Genomic DNA, 24,241 nt, shown 5'->3' on the forward strand with positions numbered 1-24,241 from the left:
AGTTCCCGATTGGGAAGTTCCTGGGTGGAGAGTTAGAGTTTCCTGGCAGTGACGTGGAGGCTGCAGTGAGGGTGGCGGGAAAGTCAGCCATCTTGGAGAGGGTTGGTGGGAAGATCCGCCATTTTAGAGCCCTGGTTTCCCAGCCGGCCCATCATAAAGAAAGGAGAACAAAAACAAAAACAAAACAGAAAAAGTTGGGTATGCAATATGTACACTCAGAACTATTTCTCCTACTGACTGGATTATTTTATGAAATTTAAATGATCAAAAAGAACTGGCTTCATTTTAGCCACCAATACTCAATACCCAAAAAATAAATGAATAAATAAAAAGATGATTAATATAAAAGAATTAAAATGTTGGCCTTTTAGGAGAACCTGAGCAACCCAGAAAGGAGAACATCCAATTCACACCTTTTCATAAAACTTTATAGTATAATTCCACTTGGTTCGATGTTATAAATATACCATCTTTTTTCTTCCTTTCAAATCTTTAACACTGAGTTTTAAGAACTAATTCATTATAAAAATTGCATACTCACTATTCTTAAATATGTTTGTGGTTCTCCCATTTTTCTACTTTTTGTCTTTTGAATTGAAAACCATGACTACTATTGCCTTTGTAACCTTTCTTGAGATGTATTAAACTGCTCTGTGTAGAGGCTACTCAATAATTGTTGAGTTGCAGAGATAGTAAAATTGTTTATGAAGTCGGAATTTCCCAAGCTAGTTGAGGATAATTCCAGGAATTCTGGGGGAACATGGAAAATATCAGAATTTATATACAATGTTACCTCATCCTTCTGCCTGTGTAATACCTAGAAAACTTATTTTAAACAGTTTGGAAGTTTTATAGCCAGTCTATCATTGTTTTTAAGCAAGATATATAACAAGATCTCAATCTGTAATATCTTATCATTTCCAAAGAATTATCACTATTCATAATAACTGGAAATGAACCTAAACTTTTTAATGTTATCACCAAAATATTTTTTAAGTACCTCATAAAGTATGTTAAAGTCTGAACCATTAACTCAGATGTAACACTAAACTTTGGGGAAACAAAATAATGGCTCAGTGCTACTTGGAACTCAGGTATAAAGGTAGTATCCTAACCATTAATTTACTTAAATTGTGTTTTTTTCTTTCGTTTTTGTAAAGAATTAAATTTAGACTATTCATACTTGAGATACAATCAGAACATGAAATCTTGAGTGGTTTATTTGATACCCGTGTTAAATTCATACTGCCATCAGGGAACTATAGGTCTTAATTAGGGGCGACTCTTGACTGACTCATGAGTAAGTCAAAGTAAAAGAACTATTGAAGTTAAATGCATTAGGCTGAGTGAAATTTCCTCCCAAATTTTAGAGGACCAAATAGTCGCCTTTATTTAAAAGGTCATGATTTCCTTTTTTGGAAGTGATTACTTTTTTTTTTTTTTTCAAGATTTTATTTATTAATGAGAAAGAGGCATGCACATGAGTGGGGGGTGAGGGAGACAAGCAGACTCCCCAAGGTGGGGCTGGATTCTAAAACCCTGGGCTCATGACCTGAGCCAAAGGCAGAAGCTTGACTGACTCAGCCACCTAGGGGTCCTTGGAAGGTGATTCCTCTTTATGTAGAAAAGTTTAGACAGAGAACTGAGTTATTTTAAATATGCAGAACAAAGTAAATTGTTTTCAGGAAATACACATTTTCATTATTTGTGAATTAAATCTTTACATGGACATTAATCAAATTTTACTTTGAATTTGACTACTTAGTCTCGATTTTAGTCCTGGCCAATTGTTTTTTTGTTTGTTTGTGGGGTTTTTTGTTTTGTTTTCCTGAAGTTCTTTTGACAAGTTACAAACAAGAAATGAGTAAAGGCGCCCTATGAGCTTTTGAGAGAATAATGTAAATAATATATTATTTAAGTTAAATGTTAGCCCTATGTCTGAACTTAGAGTATTCATTCATTCATTTGATGAATGATGGTAAGCATTGCTGAGCGACCTTTTCCCCCTTTTTTAACACTCTTTCATTAAAGTAGATTCAATTATGGAGTCCTTGGTTAAATCAAACTGACTTAAATGGAGAGTTGTTTTAGGCAGCTGCCTTCATATTGTGATATGTGCAGTGCCAGTGGGGTCTTGATGCCCATCACAGTGCTTGATTTCCTAGCAGAGAATAGTAACAGAGATTAATAATAGAAATTAATTTACTAATATCTGTCACTACCTGTTGACATGAAAATACTATGGGGAAACTCTCTTAGGCTATTTATTATTATCAAAACTCTCCTAGGTATTGGCAGAGCAATCTCTTATCCCAGCATTTCCAGGAAGGTTTTGATTTCACATATTTGTGCCCAAGTTCACCTATCCCAATTTTGAGACTGCTGTTGTCTGAGAGATCTCCCTAGTACATCTGACTGCTGTTAGTCTCATGCCTTTACCCCAGTTCCTTAATAGCCTCCTCCATTTCTGATCGTTAAATTCAAAGTGCTTTCTTCCCATAGTCAAAATGGCTCTTAGATCTCAGCCTCCTCTAAAAAAAATCTTCCTAAGCTGATAAGAATATTTAACTTAGAATAAAATGTACCAGTGTGAACGTAAGTACCTATAAAGTACTTGTATTGTGATAGTCACTTTCCAAAGTGTAATTGGAGATAGCCATCTTATTTAGAGAACTCTAAGAAATGGAGAATAACCTAGGGTTCTAATTTTATGACTTGCTATGAATTATATCATTTATTTAATTTTTTATTTTCATAAAATGGTGTAGTAACTAGGGAACAAGAATTCCTATCCCCTCAAAGATCCTTATAGCTGGACTAAAATCAGATCGACATGAGACAGATTAACAAGAGAAAATAAAATGTAATAGTGTATGTACAGGGAATCCCTACAAACATGGAAGTTCCAGAGATAGGCAAAATGAGGTATATGTCATTCTAAACTAAGGAGAAAGAGAGTAGGGGTCAGCGACTTAAAGGGAAGCAATGCAATTTACAGGAAAATGAAAAAGAATTAATGTTTGGTAAATAAATATTTGTCCTGCCATGTAGACAGGTTACTCAGATAAAATTTATCTCTGGTGATAACCCTTATTCTGTATAATTTAGATTCTTCTGTATAGTTAAGGGAGGGGTCAAATTTTCTCTGGAGCGCACAGTCTTGATAGCCTTCAGCTCAAAATAACCCACATGCCGAAATGACCCATCTTGGGGCAGCCTACCCTAACCCCTCCACTAGAAAATAGTGTAAGACATTTTTAGGAAAAACCAGAACATGGGTAATTGGTCACTTCATTTGAAACCAGTTCATTTCATGACAGATTTACTGAATACTTAACATAATTTTTTTTTTTTTTAAAGATTCACTTATTTTAGAGAACACACATAGGGTTGGGGGGTGCACAGGGATAGAGAGTGAGAGAGAATCTTGAGCAAACTCCCCACTGAGCATGGAGCCAGCTGTGGAGTTCTATGTGGGGCTCAATCTCATGACCCTGAGATCATGACCTGAGCAGAAATCGAGTCAGACCCTAGGTAGCCCCTGAATACTTAACATACTTTTGATTGTTTTTTAATCTATTCACATATTTTAGATAAGATTAGAATGAACGTTTTCATTAGAATAAAAATTTGTTTGAAACCTCTTAAATTTGAAGAAAGCATGTTTGAATTAACTAAGTGTTTCTAAAGTTCATTGGTTTAAAAAAACTTACTAATAAAACACGGGCCTTAATTTTTTAAAAAAATGCTACAAATTAGACATCAGTTAGAAATACTAAATTAAATTCAATATCTTATTGTTTTAGAAGTTTTTTTAAATGCCCAAAATTAAGAAACTAAAAAAAAATCTAATAGATGGAAAAACATCCAGAAGAGTTTGTTTTGGGTAGTGAAGACCACAATTTATCCTTGAGTTAACCTCAGTCATTTGACCTAGATCCACTAAATTATTCTGTTTTCTTATATGAGTATGGGATTCTCTCACCCAGTGTATCTTGGCATCTTGTCAGATAACTTTCCATAGTTACAAGCTACTGTATGGAAATTTCTTGTTCCTGGGCCTCATAGTAAACAGGATTACCATTTTCTTTCCTCAGAGATAATGTTTTCACCACTGGTTTGATTAAGTTTGGTTGTGGCAGGACTCCAAATTCCAAATTTATTTTGTTGATTCTTTGGCACATATTTTCTTTCTTTTTTTTTTTTTTTAAAGATTTTATTTATTTATTTGACACAGAAAGAGAGATCACAAGTAGGCAGAGAGACAGACAGAGAGAGAGGGAAAGCAGGCTCCCCGCTGAGCAGAGATTCCAATATGGGACTCGATCCCAGGACCATGAGACCATAACCCAAGCAGAAGGCAGAGGCTCAACCCACTGAGCCACCCAGGCGCCCCCTTTGGCACATATTTTCAACCAAGATGTTTGTTCCCTCAGTTTTATGTACAGTAATCTCCTTTGTTTGCTTTACTAATATTTGCTTAATTAGAAATATGTATGGGGCAAGCAGTTAACCTATTGTTGACTCCATGGTTTTGTTTTTGTTTTTTAAAATATTGCTTGCTATTTGAGAATCAGAGTCTAAGAAGAAATAAGCCTCAAAATAGCATCTGTTTCCTTGGACATGTGAATTAAAAGTTTAATTTGTATTTGAGAGTAAATAGCATTTTATTATTGAGGAATTAATAAGATATTGTTGGGAGGGGTGAGAAACTTATCCCGAGTGGCACTTTAGTTTGAATCTTTGATGCCTTTAGAGTATTTTTTTTAATCATTTTATTAAAATCATTTCCATATTTACAAACACCTCCCATTCCATATCTTCGTGTGTTGATTACTAGCAAATGCATCTGCACAGGATCATTCCTTATGATAAATTCTTAGGTCAGTTTCTTGTTTTTTGAGACCCAGCTTGAGTTTGTTCAGGAGGAAAAATTTTTTCTTTACCCTACAAGGTTCTTCTAACTGAACTAAGGATTAAATTGACCTGAGATCAATTAACAGGAAAAAATCAAATTTAATTTTGTATGTACCAGGAATCCATGCAAACATGACACTACAAAGAGAGCCTGGTAACGTGTGGTATACCTGTCATTCTCAACTAAGGAGAAGGGGGAGGGGTCTGGGACTTAAAAGGGAAGGAAAGCAATTCACAGGAAGATCAGGAAGATGAAAAAGTGTAAATGTTTGGTAAACACATTATTTGTTAGGCAACTTGGAAACAATGGGACATAGAAGACTTCAACCAAACAGGGCTTGCTCCGTTTCTCCCTATCTAGTACCTAGTTCCTTTTATAATGTAGTTTTCTTCCATATCTATGGTGATAGCTATCTTCCTATCTGAATTCTTTTGGCAGCTGGAAGGCACTGGGAAGGCAAAGTTTTCTTCCTGAATCTCTTAGGCTTTCATTGTTTTCAGTTCAAAATAATATGCATGACAAAGTGGCACATTTTGGGGCAGCCTCTCCTTGGCTTCAAGTTCATTTAGCATATCTATGACTACATAGTTGCTTTTCTGTTTTCTTTTTCCCCCCACAGGCTAAGTTCCATGATTATTTACTATTGTTAAATTGATTTGGGGAATATATTTTTCTTTGTAGTTTTAGACAACAAAATTAGGATCAGAAGGTGATAGGAACATAGATTTGAATACTTAAGATAAAGAAGACCTCTCCAGTAATTAGATCTATATGATAATGGGACTGATACTCAAGAGGTCAAATACATTTCCCAACTGTTCTTGTTTAAAGGACTCAACTATGGTTTTTTGTTGTATGTTATTGGAGGCATTTCTACATTGGAAATCAAGTTTAATTTTAAGGCCTTCCTAGTCCTTTCTCTTGTTTCTCTTTTGCCTTAAGAAAATAATATAGGTGGTAGATTAAAATGTAACATTGGAGTTAGTTGGGACCAGCCATATTCATAGATATCTTAATGTGATTCTGAGTGTACAAATAAAATATATACGTGTAGTTAATTTAAAATATATATACTTATATATTTGATTAGTTAGCGAATGAGTTACCAAAAACACGTACGTGAGAGGTAACCAACTCTATTCTGTACATGTTTCCACTGAGTTTAATTTCAAGGATTTTTGGCATTTCCAGACACTATTGAGTCTTTATGAAAAGCAATTTGATGTAAGCAAAAATTACTTTAAAAAAATTGTTTTGCCTCTTTTTAAAGAAGAAAAAAGTTCTCTTCTGTAAATGCAAATTATACATTGTTTTATGGTTGGTTTACAATTATAACTGACAGCTCACATAGATACTAAAGCTTTGAAAGATATCTTTACAGCAGCTTTAACTACAATGAAAATTAGATGAGATATAAAACTTGCTAACTGCAGAATATTTCTTACACATAAGTAACTTTAGACGAATGAGAATTGTTAAAGGTCTTTAAAAGGAAATACTTAGCTTTATAATGATTCCTACTTGAAATTCATTGGCACTTACAAAAGGTTATAATCTCAATTTCAGCTCTTTGGTGGGCAGTAATTATTTAGGCTATCAATCCTGTTTATTAAAAGAGATGCCATGTAAATGTATTTGTTTGAAACATTTTAAATGCCTCATTACTGATGTATATGTTCCCATGGAAACCACAAATATCCCTTTAGAAAAATGATGTAAAATAACAGCTTTACTTTTAAGTAGAACCTGAGAAATTGCAGGCTCTATTCAAGGAAAGGTAGCTACAAAGTTGAAAATGTTACTGTGGTTTTGTATCGCTGAGCTAGGTACTGCATGTTAAACTGTATAACCATACATCATGCACACACACACATACACCAAACATGATAATTGTACGAGAACAGAAAAACATAGAATATAAAAGAATAAAAAGTGATAAATTAGACATCATTAAAGCTAAAAATGTTTGATCTTCCAGATACCATTAAGAAGACAAAGGGAAACCACAGACTGGGGAAAAATACTTGAAACACATAGACAAAAGAATTATATCCAGAATAAATAAAGAAGTCTTAAAATTCAATAATAGGAAGACAACAATTCAATTAAAAAAATAGAAGATTTGTATAGATTTGTCATCAAAGAAGATATGCTAATGGTCAATTAACACAGGAAAAGTAGCTTGACACCATTGTGGTACTGTAGCTTGACAGTACTAAGAGAAATACAGATTAAACCACAGTGAAATGTCACTACTCCCATTAGATTGGCTAAAGTTAAAGACTCTACTAAATGTTGACATAATTAGTAATAATTCCTACTTATAAGTCTACTTTTATATTTAATTTTACAAAATTAATTTATACTTGAATTATTTTCCATGTTTGCTCAGTAGTTTTCATTATTTACTATTCTTATAGTACTATGTTACTATATGTGATTAGAAGTCCAAATGCCAAAAACTGTCCTCATTAAAATTCTTACAAAAAGGATTTGTAATGAATATGTAATATGGTTCTTGGCTTCACAAGAAGTGACCCATCTGTATTTTTATTTTAAAGTCCTCTATAACTGAGTAATCCTGTGCTTAACAGTAGTTTTTTCCCAGCCCCCTGTAGTGAACTAACTAACTGCCTATGATCCACATGGTACTTAAAAAAGGGGGGGGGGGGGATGTGACATCATGGGTCAGCTAAGTTGCCAAAGAAGAGAGTTGTCCGGGTGGCATAAGGCAAATGGGAGTCGTTGCCCTGGAGCTGAAAATGTCATTTGCGGTTTCATAGCCCAGACTCCCACCCAAGACAAGATTTCCATCAACAATATCCAAGAAGGTAGTAACTCAGCCTCAACTTAAAACACTTGCATTAGCAATTTCACTACCTCACAAGGTACTAGATTTCATTTTTGATAGTTAAAATTCCTAGAAAATTAGAAATCTAGCCTCTTTCCAGCTTAGTCCTGATTCTGATTTCTATAATTCTTAAAATTCCTTTCAGCGTTTAAAGCTGCATCTAATAAGAACATATTTCTTTTAATCCAGATGCTTTTCATACATCCCTTAAATGTTTACAACAACCCTTCCAGGAACTGTTTTATAGCTTTCCCAATACTTCAAGCTCTCTGACTTGTTCTCACTATTTTCTACAACTGACTGGACTGTGTCCCAGTTATCTTTCACTCTTTTAGGATATAGTTTTGGTTCCCTCCCTGGTCTCTCTCCTCTGAGAAAATTCTAGTATAGTATTTCTCATGAAATATGTTCTCTGGAACAAAATGCAATATTCCAGGATAGCAAGTATCAAGTGCATTTAGATTATAATCTCTCTTTGTCTTACCCCTTACATCGGTTAAAATGGTTTGCTTCCATACGTGTGTGTATGGGTGTTTCGCAGCCAGCGATAAAGGATTGTTTTGTTAATCTAGACCCCTTTCTTGCAGTTATATTGATTTTCTTAAGTCGATTTGTTATGCCCGAGTTTTCGCGTCTGAGAGACCGACCACCAAGGAGCCAAGCACCGATGCAATCACACGAGGGTTTATTTGACAAGCTTTGCTTGGGCCCAAGTATACCCGACACAACAGAGTAGGGACTTGGACCCCGAACCAGATTACAGTCAGAGTTTTTAAAGGAATGTAGGGGTGGACTCGGTGAGGACAAAAGGGATTATGGATGATATAAGTCTCCAAGGACTTTCAGAAGCAAGGTCTCCAGGACCTTGGGGGGGCTAGCTATTGTTGGGAGAAATTATTACCAATAATAAAAATCTTCTCGTGAGACCCTTTAGATGTATATCAGTTGGCCATATGCTTGGGAATGATTCTTGACACTTTCTTGGAGGTTTAGAGATAAAGGAATTTTTCTGTTAAGTTTAACCTTTATTTTAGATAAAAATTCCAAACTATTGCAAATGTTTAACTGTATTAAGAGTCAAAATGCAGAAATTTTGATTCTTTAATACCCTGAACTGGTGTGAGAAGTAGGTATCCAAAGTGATACAACTCAAATAAAAGGAGATGACCTTGTTTGATTATCAAAATCAGGTATTATAACATTCATGCCTCCATATCTGAAGACAATCTCCTGCTATTTTCCTTATGGGTCACATCAACCTTTTTTTAATGTGATTTCTTTTTTAACCTTAAATAGTTTATACTGTGTAGATTTTTCAGATAGTGGACACACATTTTCTGATTTATTTCTTTTTTCTAATTAAGACATTGGAACTCATAGAAAAACATTAGATTGGGACATAAGGAGGAGCAACTGTTGAGAACAGAGGTAGAGAAAGAATGAAGGTGTATCTTTAGTAATCTTGAAAGTAAGAATGCCTGAGGGTGTGGAGTAAAAGTGAGATGGAGAGAACTGTAAAATACATATGGATTCTACATCAGCAGCACTGTCCCTCTTGGCTTACAGAGAAGAGCCACCACAGGACTCTTCAAGGATGCCAGAGCGCCCCTCATGAATGCATTTCATGCAGAAGTTGGTCAAGAAATGTTCTCAGGATGCACCTGCCAGGTACAGTTGAGGCGTGGTTAAAATAGACCTTACGTAATAAATCTACTTTAACATCTGATCTCCTTAAGCCTAAAGATACTTTTCTCTTTGGTATTCCAAAGAAATTTAGAATTTCACCTTCATTTAGTGTAGTTCATCTTTGGGCCTGTATGTCAGTCATCTAACTGAACTCTTAGAGCTACCAGTAGCCAGTCAAATTAATATATTGATCGAGAATCTTGACATAGTACTTCTGTACGAGCGAGTTTTGTTTGATTCATTATATTCCATCCACCTGATCTAAAGCCCTTAAGATCTATTTCCATGTAGGTTTCTCAAGATTTTATCTCTATAAACTGTTGAAATCTTGCGATTTAGGAGAAGGGGCACACTTCACAGTTTACCATAGGGTAAACTGATGTAGAATATTAAACATTTCCTTTACTAAAAAATAACCTCTCTGTCATATGCAGCTTAAAGAAAACTTAGTAAGCACTTAAGAGTATTCTGCCTAGAAATCTCCTTAGGTAAATAGACCATTTCATTATACATATAATGTTTTCCATACCATCAAAGACAACAATGCTACTAAACTTTTCTCACTATATGGTGGGATTCCCTTTCCTTCAGCTTTGACAGCATTTTCCTAACTTTCCTTTAAATGTGTGCCAAAAGTCTTCTTGAAGTCTATCAAGCTTTGTCGTTAGCTCTCTCTTCAGAGCCCTTCCAATGGTTGCATGTAGCTTGGGCCTAAAGCCACTGCCATGTTTTTGGTTTTGTTAAAGTAGCGCCCTACTTCCAAGTATTAAAATCTGTTGCTTTCCTATTTCTGCATAACAAATCTTCCGAACTTAACAGCTGACATGAACAGCAATCATTTATTACTAGCATGTTCTTGCTTAGAGTTTCTCACCATCAGTCAGATGGTGGCTGGAACTGCAGACATCTGAACGCTCATTCACTTATCTGGTTCATGGGTTGGGAAGGCTCAAACAGCTGGGGGCTGGAACAGTTTGCAGTCCTGTCTCATGAAGATCTCGATCTCTCTCTTTCTTCCCCTTTATTTTCCCTGCATGAGCCCTCCAGCATGGCAAATTCAGGACAGCACGTTTTCTTATGTAGCAGCTCAAGATTCAAAGATACAAGGCAAGATGCTGACACAGACTCCACCTCTTACTGCGGTATTGCTATATTCTGGAAAAGCATGTGTGGTTGGAAATAATATTGCAGCTGTTTTTGGAAAATAAAATTTGCTTTCTCTATGTATTTTCTTGTATCCGGAGCCTTTTGAAACATGCAAGTATAAAACTAGAAGTGAAATAAATATCAATATAGGAAAGTAAATCTTTGTAAGACTTATAATAGCACTTTATAATCTATTTACATTATACTTGCATTGTATTTGACATACTTTATTGGATGGTCACAACATTTCATGACCAATGAAAGACTAAAAGGCCAAGATTTTAATGCTGATGAAATGGAATTAAGTAGGGAAAGATGTTTGAGTGGAAATTCATTTTATAGATGGTTATTTCATTAATGAATATTTTCATATCCCAGTAACTTTCAGATCTTTTATGCAATGTCATGATCAGTTCCTTGGATAAATTTTTGAAAAAGAGTGTTGCTTCTTTTTCACATATGGGTAGAAGAGATCTCTAAAGTAAATGGACAATTCAAAATCAGGAAAAGATGGCCCAATGAAAGAGGGAGAACAAGTAAGAGCTAGGAATACTATCAAAGTAATTAAAAAAAAAAAAGTCCAATAAGAATAAAGAATTACTATCTGTAAAACAAAAAGGAAGGTAAATTACAAAAGTATAAAATGTGAAATGTACTTGTATTTCAGAAGTGACTGTGCCGGACATCAAAGATTAGTCAAACTTATTGACTAGAATGAGTATTAGAAGATAACTAAGATCCCATAGTTCCAAGAAAGGCATCTGAAACTCTGTTAAACCTATTGTTCCTTGTACCTATTTTTAAAAATTTGAAACTTGTATTCATTTTTAATTTTTTAAATCATTTTTTGGTCCATTGTGGTAAGTCTACTCTTTAATCCCCATCACCTATTCAACCCATCACCCCACCTACCTCCCCTCAGGTAACCATTAGTTCTCTATAGTTAAGCGTTATTTTCAGGTTTGTCTTTCTTTCTTTCTTTTTTTTTTTCTTTATTTGTTTTCTTTCTTAAATTCCATATGAGTGAGATCATATGGTATTTGTCTTTCTCTGACCGACTTATTTCACTTAGCATTATATTCTCTAGATGGCCGTGTTGTAAATACCAAGATTTCATTCTTTCTTAAGGCTGAATAATAGTCCATTGTGTGTATATATACCACATCTTCTTGATCTGTTCATTAATCAGTGGACACGGGCTGCTTCCATTGTTTAGTGATCGTAAATGATGCTGCCATACATTGGGATGCATATATTCCTTTGAATTAGTGTTTTTGTATTTTTTGGGAAAATATCAAATAATGTAATTCCTGGATCATAGGGTAGTTCTATTTTTAATTTTTTGAGGAACCTCTATATTGTTTTCCATAGTGGCTGTCCCAATGCATGAGAATTCCTTTCTCCACATCCTCACCAACACTTGTTATTTCTTGCCTTTTTGATTTTAGCCATTCTGACAGGTATTAGATAATACCTCCTTGTGGTTTTGATTTTCATTTCCCTGATGATTAGTGATACACTGAGCATTTTCTAATGTGTCTGTTGGCTATCTGGATATCTTCTTTGGAGAAATATCTGTTCATTTCTTCTGCCCATTTTTAATTGGATTATATATATTTTTGGGTGTCGAGAATGAAACCTGGACAGCAACATGCGAAAGAAGGAAACTGGACCACTTTCCTACACCGTACACAAAAATAAACTAAAAATGGATTAAGCACCTGAATGTGAGACCTAGAACTATAAAAATCGCAGAAGAGAGGATAGGCAGTAATTTCTCTGACATCAGCCGTAACAAAATTTTCCTAGATAGGTCTCCTGAGACAAGGGAAACAAAAGCAAAAATAAACTGTTCGGAATATATCAAACGAAAGCTTCTGCACAGCAAAGGAAACAGTGAAAAAAACTAGAAGACAACCTACTGAATGGGAGTTAATTCCAAATGACAAATCTGATAAAGGGTTAGTATCCAAAATATATAAAGAACTTATACAACTCAACACCCAAAAAAAGAAATAAGCCATTGTTTTTTTCAATGGCAAAATCTGTTGGGGTCCTCTTCAGAGCAGGTCACTGAGAACCCTGGTTGCTCCCACTGTGTGACCAATTTTAATCCCTTCTCTTCCTTATTCCTAGCCAGCTCTGCCTCAGTTTTGCCTGTCTGGGGCGGGGGGAGCAGTGGGGTGAAACTCAGATCCTTCCTGTGGTGCCCCAAAACCCGGGGGGAGCTGGTTGGTCATCTCACCCCCTTTCCCAGCAAGGATAATTCTGTGTAGCTGGGAAGTTCTTTTCAGGCACTCAGTGAGCAGAGCCAGCCTAGGGGAAGTGGTGATACAGGTAAAATGAAGCTGTTCTTCCTTCTGTTTGTTGTACGTGGTTATGCTCAGGTTTTTTGTTCCACTGTTACAGAAATGTGTTAAATGGACTCCTGAGCTCTCCTAGAGCTGTTTTGAGAGAACATATGTTGACACTAATTAGAGCTTACATTTATTTAACATTTGTTAAATGCAAGACATTGCCCTAAGTGCTTTATATGTATTAACTCGTGTGGTCCTCATAACAACCGGGTGAGGCACGTGCTAGGATTATCCTCATCTTTCACATGAGCAGACTGAAGCTCACAACATTAACGAACTTCACCGTCACCCAGCTATGAAAGCCAGGATTAGAACTCAGGCAGTCTAGCTTGAGAGTTCACATTGGATTGCAGGTAAATACTGGAAAGATCACCAGCCTAGGTGTCTAAGAAGTATGGGTCTAGATTTTTGGTCCAGCTCTGCCATGAGTGAATCCTTGCAGAAATACCTTGACTACTCTGGAACTCTGTTCCCTCCTATGTGAAAGGAGGGCATTTGTTTCTGGATAACTCCTGAGGCCCTTCTAGCACTAACATTTTGGAATTTCTCAAATGGAAAGGAACAAGCAAATCTCCTGCTTCTGATTCATCAATTAGTAAGGACAATCGGACTTCTATAACTACGTTGTCCCACAGCCTGTGGGATTGTACTCAGAAGATGCTCAGTGGCTGCAATTTAGTACATCGACCTTTCCCTACACCTCAGGTGACTTTGCATCTGTATAGAACAGAGCTCTGTACTCCAGTGCCTATTGCCATTTGAAAGCTATTTAGAAGGAGATACCATATGACCTCACTGCACATGTGGGTGGAAACTCATAAGAAAAAAAAAATCCTCTCAAATTAAAAACAGTTGAAATATATATGTGTGTCATCTCCTGTTAAGTTAGAAAAAGAGTTTAGCTCCACTGAAGTGCATGTATTTTCCTAGAACACCTTACTTCGTCATCCAGCTTACTCTTTTAAAGGTCTGTTGCACAGATTTGTAGCCAAGTACTTGAGTAGATGTTTTTTGTCAACATTTCACAAAGTAGGGAAACATTCAGGCATCTTGTTAGCATTATTCTAAATATTCTGAGCCTTTTCTTGTTTTGAACTGAGAGCAGATTGAACTAAAATGATCGTCTAAAATAAATAAATTGAGGGCCTTGTTCTGTCATACACCTTTTTCTTTTGGATACTTTCCATACGTTATGATTTTGCTCCTTGAGTTCTACATGTAGATTTTAAGCCCTCTGCTCTTAGTGCTTTTCTCTTTGCCTGTGTGTATGGCAGCTGCTTTTTTCCATGCTTCTCTTTTTTCCTTCCTTCCTTCCTTCCATGCCTCTCACCATCATTCTGCACCCAGACACACACACACTCAGCATATATACACATCACATGCCCTTCCGGGACCTTTAGCTTGGTGCAGAAACTGAAATGGTGCTAAGCTAAAATATATGTCCATAAATGAAAATGAACTATCACAGAAGATATTTGAACTTATCTAGCTTCTTTATGCACGTATTTTTTAAAAATTTATATTTCCCCAAACCATGCTAAATACAAGATGAAATGGTATTCAACCTTGATTTTAGAAGGAGAAAAACACAGTGGGTCCATCGTTGACCATACTAAGAATTGAAACTTTCATCCTCAATGGTACCGTGATACCTGTTAGAGAATTCTCCACGCGCAAATTGTTGTTAGGAGGATATTTTTCCTGTTGGCTGTTTCTCTGATCTGCCATGTACCATGCACATGGGCTGGTGGCCTCATTTGTTCTGTGAGCACACTAGAGCACCCAGACTTACAGTGAGATCTTGCACAAGTCTAAGAACTTTTGTCTGTTCTATCTATATTGCTGGGTTTCACTAAATCCTTTTGAACTAAAATGAAATTCCAGCAGAGACCATGAGCTTCTTTGGAGGAAAAAGTGATAAAAGATTTTTGCAGCTTTTGAAGCTACTTGCATTGAGTGTGTTCTTTCCCTCTCCTCCAACTTACATAGAAATGTACCAAGCAACTTACATAGAAATGCAATTTAAAAAAAAAAAAAAGACTACAATCAAAAGCAAACATTATGCCTTTTCCTTTAACACACAGATGTGCTTACTTTCTTTGATGTGTTACCCATTCTGGAGCTGTTAGGAGAACACGACTTCTCTTCCAAGTGCATGCCACCCTTCCTTAATACAACATGCTTCATCTCTATGAACAAGGGAAGTCTATTTCTGAACTCGCAGCTGCTCCTCATCTTTACGTGAGCAGCAGCGTTTTCCTCCATGTGAGAACATTTAACCCCTCCCGTTGTGTTGCATCTTGTCATTTTCAGGCCTTCACCTCTTCTAGATCTTTCACCTGCAATCATGCATGATCCTTTCAATCAGGATCCCTTGATTTGACTCTGAATCACCTCAATCTTTTACTGGGGCCTAGAAAGTCATATCTACTGCTTCGGTGCATAGCCACCCCATCCCTTCTACTCCTCTGCAACCTCACAATTGGTTCAGTGTAACATGAGCTGCTCAATCCCTGGGGATTTTATAGTCTGCCTTCTCTTCAAGCGCCGTCATTGTACCCCTTAGGCAGCCCCTATAATATACTCTCTCCTACAATTGAGCAGGTATTTTTCTCCTTTCACTGTGCTTTTGAAAAATGTATGTTGTTTTCCTGGGTGAAAGGGGATAATTCTCATGATTCCACTCAATCTGTGGTAGCAATCTCTGCTATTATCCACACTGTTATCCTTTCCGCAGACAACTATACCTTTTGTCCTATAAGCCTTAATGAAGTATATGGCCATACCTTATTCTCTTTTTATCTTTATATAAGCTTCTAGGATCCACAGACTTGACCTGAGTCTGTAGATCTGTTGACATTTTCTGCTTTCTCTTTTCCTTTTCTTTGCTCTCTATTATTGGTTTCCAAATCCTGGATTCTCCTATGCTCTAGAAAGACCTAGAGCTCGAGGAACTCTCCTGTGCTCAGGAAGAAGAATCTAGATAACATAGCCACACTCACCATCATCGATGTGATCATTATCATTGGCTAGTTAGTGTTTCTCAGCCTTTGCTTTCACCGTGTGGCTTCATAACCTGGGATCTGTGTGGCTCCGGAGGCTTAGGGCTCCCAGTCTGGTTCTCTGTGATTGGACTGACTATACCTAAACCAGGGCCTTCAGAGTGGTCACATAAGTCCTCCCATCCCACCAGGAAAGGCTGTGTCCTCCCTAACGCTGTTTAACCTCCATCTCTCCTCAACTCATTTTGACTTCTAGCTTCCAAACTCCTGTCTTTCCTGGGATATGTACTGCAGATACACAGTGTTCTCTACGTTTCCAAAAATCCCTAAGCATCTCAAGTTTTCCCTAACTCATTTTACTCCAAAATTTGACCTAAACTGCTGACTCTCATGAAGTTAAATTAGCCATTTCTTTCTTCACTTAATGTGAATACTCATATTCTCCCTTGTATAAATAGTTATATGCTTGATTAATGGGGTTCTGTACCAGACCCTGCTGGAGATGTTTTACAAGTATGTGGAATAAGTAAATCTCACTTTTCTAAAATCTGAAAAATTTAGAACTCCAAAATGTACCTGTTCCTGGAAGTTTCAGATAGAAATTGTGGACCCACAGCTATTAGAGGTTAGAATCAGATCAGATCAACAGGTGGTTGTATTGTTCTACACCTATGTGCACTGAGCGCTGTGGTAGAGAAGAAAAGTAAAAGGGTAAGATAGGTTTTCCACTTTTAAGGTGCTTGCATTCAAACTACCTTGCTTTGTTGTTTAGTGGGAAGACAAGCCATAGAAACCAGATTGTAAATTCCTGGAGGGTAGTGGCCCGTAAGTTCTTTCGGATCCCTATTAGTAGAGTGTTGCTAATGATGAGGTTATTTCAGAGGACAGACTATTTCCAGGCTATTTAGGAGAAGAGTTAACTTCACCTTGGTAGCACTCTCTTGTCATTGACAGCAGAACCCAGATTCCCATCCCATCTCAGGGCAGACATCCCAAACACAATGGAACTCCTTGTAAACACTGGGTCTGAACTAACTGCATGGGCCTGGGAAAAGAGCTCTTGCCGCTTGGGACACCCTCTGATGGCTCCCGAGGAAACAGTTCCAGCCAGGGTCACCCACAGCCTGGGGCCATCCCAGCGTGGGCAGCAGGTAGATAACTTTTGTCAATAGTTAATTTAAATATATTTTTAAATTCATATTTAAAAAATTTGTTTCCCCCCATCTGCTGTTTCTCCGAAAGTCCCCATTTGGTCCTGAGTTTTAAATAATGGAAATGTTATGTCCTAACAGAGCGACACTCCTTCCTCTAACCATCAAGTAAAGGACAAGATCTTGCAGTGGCATTCGTGAGTCCTGGATCAAGTAGATGACCTGTTATTTGTAGTTGTTAGCCTATTCTGTGGGCTAATAGAAAATATCCAAGCTCTGTTTGGCCATTTAATTATGGGTGCATGAACACAAAATGTTATTTTAATTGCTGTTTAGTAAGCAGTGTTTCTTGCCTCAATGAAGAGTAGCATCTAATAAGAGCATATCACTCTGTAAACATCCAATATTGACAGTCTAGAGTGAACTGAAAACATGAAAAAGATCCTTGACTCATTTTGTTAGCTAAGCAACATACCTCCACTGGAAGGATTCTCTTCCTCCTGTATCTGACTTGCTTCACTTGCCTCCTCCAACCACTGGTGCTGTGAACCTTCATGTCAGTTGCTGATGTGTTCTGGTTGTGCTTAATTCATGAGCAGAATTCTCCCTCAGGGTGCCTTTGTGTAGCTGGTTGAAGACTTTAGCGCCTCTGTTCAGGGAAATGCCAAGCTGGGATTACAGTTACTTCTCTAATTCAAACAAAGCTGCCTACTCTGGGTTTTATATTTACAAAATTGCTGTCCCCAAAGGTTAATATTAGTTTTCCATAGCAGATGATTTCTCTTTCTGTCTCCCCTTCTTTAGTGCTATTAGGTTTTCTTCCTTCAGAAGAAGAAAAAGGGCACGCTGTCTATATTTTTCTATTTTCCTTTCAGGAATATGGTGCAGAATACCATTCAATTAAATTTAAGATCCAAAGGAAAATACATGTAATTATTAACTAAATATGTTCAGGGGATCCCTTTGATGGTTTATAGGATAAGTAACCATTAAGCAAACAGATAAGACCTTTCTTGTATTTTATTTTCTACTTTCTAATGACACCCTCAATGGAAAAAGAAAGGAAATGATTCCTATATTATCTCACTTTTCAATAGGAAAAAAATAAGATGATAGCGATGTTCTACATTTAGTATGTTCTTTTGTCCCACAATCTAAAATATATTCAGTATTGACGATTTTAGGAGGCTCTTCCTAGTTTTCTTTTAATCTTTTTTGCTAAGAATAGCATAATTATTAACCACAAAGAAAGTCTTGCCAGATATCTTTTTTTTCGTACTACAAGTTAAGGAACTTAGATACTGTATTAAATATGAGATTGGAGAGGCGGCCCATATTAATAGTTTCTAGAGAGGAATTGGAGTTCGGTTCTTATTTTAGCATGTAAAATTTTGACCATTACAACAACTAAACCAGAAATGGGACCATTTTTGTCATGTGTTCTCTGAGAATACATATTTTCACAAAGTATATATGACAGTATGGTGGATAATATTTCTGCAGAGTGTCTTGGGGGATATAATACTGTGCCTGATGTCTAAAAAGCAATTAATATCTTCTTTGAGGGTGTTTGGTGTGTGGAGGAAATTATACTAACAGTCTTAAATTGAAGGATTACCTTGTAGGCAAATTTGTAGATAAAGTGGTGTGAGTGGGTAAAAATGGTATAGCATTAGGGCAAGGGTTTGAAGCGCAAAGATGCCCACTCTGGCAGGGACAGCATAGCAGTCTGATGTTAAAATATTTAGTTATGGAGAATAGTGTATATGAATGCATGCATAATCATTTGTGTCCTGGAAATGGGTAGGATTTATGATTGGGGACATCTTAGCATTAGATGTGGGTGTCTAGTTTGCTCACAAATAATTTTCCATCACCTTTATCATCTGTCAACTTAATTAGATGCTTGGCTGTGCATACACATTATAATTTAGTGAAGTATCACTGTCTTGGTATTTTAATGTAAGGATTGAGACCAAAACTAAGATAAGAATTCTCATTAAAATGTGTCATATCAAATTTCACTTTGAAAAATTAAAATCTAGAATGTATATTCGTAGAAGTAATGAAATTTATTTACCAACGATAAGGAGGAACACTGTCTCCCTTTTGGATAATACAACATTTTCAACAACAACCTGGCTATTATAATTCTCTGGTGATTTGAGAAAAATCCAATCCTACCTTGTGAGATAAATTATCTAATTTTCTGTCATATAAATAAACCTCATGATTTAAGCACACATTTGAAGTTTACCGTAAGACATTGTGTAGTCCTTTCTTCTTGCACCTGTCTTTGATACTAGATCTTAGAGAAGTGGACATTGCATTTTAAGGTACTACCTATATTACTATAAACTATATAACTATATAAACTATAAACAAACAGTAAAACTGGAGGGAAGATGACCTCTGAACTAATCTTCAAGAGTATTATTCCATAATGAATGACCATTCTGTGTTCATCGCTGGCCTGAAGCAGATTAAAAACTCCTTGAGAGTGTCAAGGAAAGCCTTCTCTTTGTTTTCCTTCCATCGAGGCTGGAGCCCAAGCAGGAGGTGAAGTAGTAACACAGGCCCTAGCTTTTATCTGACCGGCTCAGATGCAGATAACCCAGAGCAGGTGGCAAAGCTGGCGAGGACTGAGGTTTCCTCTAGTTCCTGTCCTCTCCCCTTTCACATGCTCAGTGTCCTTCTGCTTTTCAGTCCCCTTTCTGCAGTCACATCATGAAGAGACAGGATATATTCAAGACGGGAAGATAGGCAATTTTGTGTGATGGTGTAAGACATGCACTTTGTAATTACATAAACATGAATTTGAATCTTAGCTCTACCAACATGGAAACACTGCTACTTCTCTCCAAGCCTCTTTTATGGAAACAATTATAGAATTACTTCGGGGAGACAGTATAAAACCCTGAGCACATTAAAGCATTTTGTACAATACCTACCTTAAGTAGCAGGGAGGAGGGGAAGAATCTTTGGTCAGTCCTTACAAGTTATAGTTGTTCTTTTGCCTATGATGAATGGAATGATGTCTGTTTTCACCACATTGGCATTACTGAGCCAACTTCTTTCTAGACCTTCTCCTTCAGTCTTTCTTTACAAGATTGCTCAGTACTAAGGAACTAGAATCTATTTTTATGGTGCTCACTGCCTTCTCCTGACCCAACTCAGATGAAACTCTGCCATGTTCCTTGAACTTAGAAAGTCAGACCCCCAAGGTTTCCAGTTCAACTGAACCAGGTTTCCCAACATGGTCTAGCACCCAAGACCTCTGTGGGGACCACTAGTGAAGAGATGGAGTCCGGGCAGATCTTGTGCATGACGTGGCTCAGACATAGCCAATGTTAACAGCATCTGCTGTGTGATAGCACCACATGAGGATTAAGAAAAACCTGTCTCTTAGAGGGTTAACAGTAAAGGAATTATAGGATGGGGTGTACAGACAGAACATAGGAATGAACCTTACTTCCCAGACACTGGGAAAGAGGAGTTGTAAGTAAATAAATCCCACGTCTTAGAGAATAAGATCCAGACCGACTTTATATATTTACCCTGTAGAATGTGCTGTGGCAATCTGCATTAATCATGATTGATGGTAGATACTGAAGAAATAAGATTAACTAAAAAAATAAGGAACCATTTCTAAATTTCAAAGGAAAAGCTTGATTAGTAATACAGCACTCCTCATTGACATTCCTAGAGGATATACTTCACAAGCTTTTGAGAAACCCTACATTCTTAAATACCCCATCTTTTATAAAACTCATCTATAAGAGTTGAGAATAACAAAGACACGTTGAAAAGTGGATATTGAAGCAGTTGCTAAGCTCATTAACTAGCTAAATGATTATCCCATCACGGAAACCTCCCCGGTCTTGATTCAAATTTGTGTCTCAACAAATTACAAATTACAACCTTACAACCTGTCATAACCTTTCTAAATTCACTCATGAATGGTTAAAACCAGCAATGTTAAATCTGTGAATGCCAACGGTCTACCGTAATAATAAGAGACATTCATGTGAATAGCTTACCCTTATGGTTAATTATCACGGAGAACAGTAACAATTATGTATCTCATTAAACAAGTGCCTAATTAATGTCGTAAATTTCTCTTGATTAGAACACACTTTATAGTTGTTGCTCACACAACATGTCAACACTCTCACAGTTATTAAAAATGAGTAAAAGGGAAAATTGACTTTTGGTTCACCTTTTAGTAATATTTTATAAATTCTTTCAGAGAGTTAATAGCTAGGAATGTAATTACCTGGATGCCTTAAGGAGCCCATTTTTTGTGTATTATGTGTGGTAGCCATTTCTTCATGTGTTCCTTGTTAGTGCTGTGAAATCATCTCTACAGAATGGAACTCAGTCACTAGAACAAAGCAAGCAGTTGATACTACCATGAAACTCCTGCATCAAGGACAATCTGTGATGAAGTATTTAATAAGAATTTACTAGGTACCTGTATCACAGATTCCAGACTGTGTCAATGACTTCTTATTCTACTTTGCCTCCCCACGCATGTTCCTTCAATATTGAATAACTATGATAAAATGGAAGGTATAGTTTTTTTAATATTCAACTCTATTGAGATATAACTTACATAATGCTATGCTATAAGCTTTGCCAAAGCTATACATTCATGTGAATACTACCCCAGTGAAGAACATTTCCATGACTAGAAAAATGTGTCATACATACCCTCTACCACCACTCCCTCCTCCAATACCTCCTGCCTCAGGCAACCATTAATGTGATTTCTATCACAGCATGTTAGTTAGGCTTTTAAAAAAGAACTTTCGGGGCGCCTGGGTGGCTCAGTGGGTTAAAGCCTCTGCCTTCAGCTCAGGTCATGATCCCAGGGTCCTGGGATCGAGCCCCGCATCAGGCTCTCTGCTCAGCGGGGAGCCTGCTTCCACCTCTCTCTCTCTCTGCCTGCCTCTCTGCCTACTTGTGATCTCTGTCTGTCAAATAAATAAATAAAATCTTTAAAAAAATAAAAAAGAACTTCCCATAAAGAGAATCACAGCATGCTCTTTTGTGTCTAATTTCTTTTGCTCAACATAATGTTATTGAGTTCCATGTTGTTGCATGAATAAATTACTGGTCGTGGCAGTGTAGTATCCCATTTTATGAACATGCTATGATTTGTTTATTGATTCAACCATTGAAGGCTATTTTTGTTTGAGGTTTTGAGATTTATGAATAAAAATCTTTAGTTTTCTTTTTTTGTAATATTTTTGGTTTTGGTACCAGGGTGATGCTAATTTCATAACAGGAGTTACTAAGTGCCCCCCTCACACCATTTGCAGAAAGAATTTATGATGCCTTTAATTGTTTGATAGAATTTACTAGTGATTCCATCTGGGCCTGGAGTTTCTCTGTGGAAAGGATTCTAATTGTGTCTTTCAAGACCTTTGTCCATTTTGTCTAGGTTTTTGAGATTGTCATCAAATGGTTCATAGTACATCTTTCTTATTCTTTTAATTTATATGAGATCAGTTGTAGTGTCATCTTTTTAATTTTCATATTGGTTTGTGTTTTCTCTTTTTTCTTACTAGAGGTTTTCCAATTTTATTAATCTCTTAAGAACCAGCTTTCCAGGTTTCATTAATTTTATAAAATGTTTACCCCTTGTTTATTTATTGATTTTTCACTCTTTTTTATTTCTTTCTTTCAACTTCCATTGGATGCAATTTGCCCTTCTTTTTTCAGCTTCCTGAAGAAACTTAGGTCATTAATTTGAGACTTTCTTCTTTTCTAATATGAGCATTTAAAGCTATAAACTTTTCTTTAACCAGTACTCTTTTTCAAAATCTTAAAAGTTTGGTATATTATAATTTCATTTTCATTCAATTTAAAATACTTTCTAGTTTCCCTTATTTTTTCTCCTTTGGCCATTGAGTTATTTAAAAGTATGTTGTTCAGTTTCTAAACACTTTTGAGTTTTCCAGATATGTTTTTGTTACCGACTACTCACTAAACTCTGTTATGATTTCAAAATCAGAAATAGAAAGAAAGAGAGGGAAAAGCAGGCTCCCCACTGAGCAGGGAGCATGACACAAATCTCGATCCCAGGACCCCAAGATCATGACCTGAGCCGAAGGCAGATGCTTTATTTACTGAGCCACCCAGGCACCCCTGAAAGATTCTTATCTCTGGTAACTTGCCTTGTCCTATAGTCACTTCAGTATTATAGCCACACCAGTTTAAATTTCTTTTTAGTGAATCATACTTTCCTGGTATGTGTTTTTCCATTCCTTATTTGTAACCTATCTATATCTTAATATTTAAAATGCATTTCACACAGCTAACATCTAATTGAGTTGCTTCTTTACCCAGTATGAAAATCCCTGACTTAATTTATTTTTTAAAAAAGATTTTATTTATTTATTTGACAGAGAGAGACACAGCAAGAGGGGGAACACAAGCAGGGGGAGTGGGAGAGGGAGAGGCAGGCTTCCTGCTGAGCAAGGACCCTGATGCGGGGCTTGATCCCAGGACTTTGGGATCATGACCTGAGCTAAAGGCAGACACTTAAAAACTGAACCACCCAGGTGCCCCAAATCCCTGACTTTAATTGCAGTGTTTAGTCTATTCTTTTTTTTTTTTTTTTAAGATCTTATTTATTTGACAGAGAGAGAAGGAGAGAGAGCACAAACTGGGAGCAACAGGCAGAGGGAGAGGGAGAAGCAAGGTCCCCACTGACTGGGGAGCCAGACACAGGACTCCATCCCAGGACCCTGGGATCATGACCTGAGGTAAAGGCAGACAATTGACTGAGCCACCTAGGTGCCCTGGTTAGTCTGTTCTTCTTAAATATATTTATTGTCATGGTTGGGCTTGAGTTCATTTTTTTTCTGGTGAATGGCCAGTGTAATTCTTACCTTTATTTCTCTGTACCTACTGTATCTTACTTTTTCCTCAGGCCACATCTTGGATTTTCTTTATTATTATTTTCAGCAATTCAAGTGTGATATGTATCAGAGTCTGTTTTTTATGTTTACTCTTAGTGGAATTCATTGAGCTTCTTAGAGCTATTGATGTATTTTTTCATCTAATTTGGAAAATTTTAGCAATTCTTCAAATATTTTTTTCTGTCTTTCCTTCCTTCTGGA

At 36.7% G+C, this 24,241-nt stretch overlaps 1 protein-coding gene across 12 annotated transcripts in view; it reads left to right on the top strand.

Annotated features, from left to right (window-relative positions):
* Window positions 1–24,241, top strand: part of NECTIN3 (nectin cell adhesion molecule 3) — a 126,148-nt gene that overhangs the window by 94,811 nt on the left and 7,096 nt on the right. For 2 of the 12 annotated variants that reach the window (XM_032852140.1, XM_032852143.1), the window contains exons 8-9: window positions 9,314–9,437; window positions 10,503–10,597. The exons of 1 other annotated variant lie outside the window; for it this stretch is intronic. In XM_032852140.1, the coding sequence (XP_032708031.1) occupies window positions 9,314–9,437; window positions 10,503–10,597 (219 nt within the window). Of the gene's footprint in view, window positions 1–9,313; window positions 9,438–10,491; window positions 10,598–24,241 lie in introns of those variants that run through there. 9 more of the 12 variants (XM_032852144.1, XM_032852141.1, XM_032852147.1 and 6 more) reach the window with 7 other exon arrangements.

The sequence above is a fragment of the Lontra canadensis genome, unplaced genomic scaffold, assembly GCF_010015895.1.
Source record: "Lontra canadensis isolate GAN:19392208 unplaced genomic scaffold, GSC_riverotter_1.0 scaffold6, whole genome shotgun sequence".
In the NCBI taxonomy this organism is placed as follows: Eukaryota; Metazoa; Chordata; class Mammalia; order Carnivora; family Mustelidae; genus Lontra; species Lontra canadensis.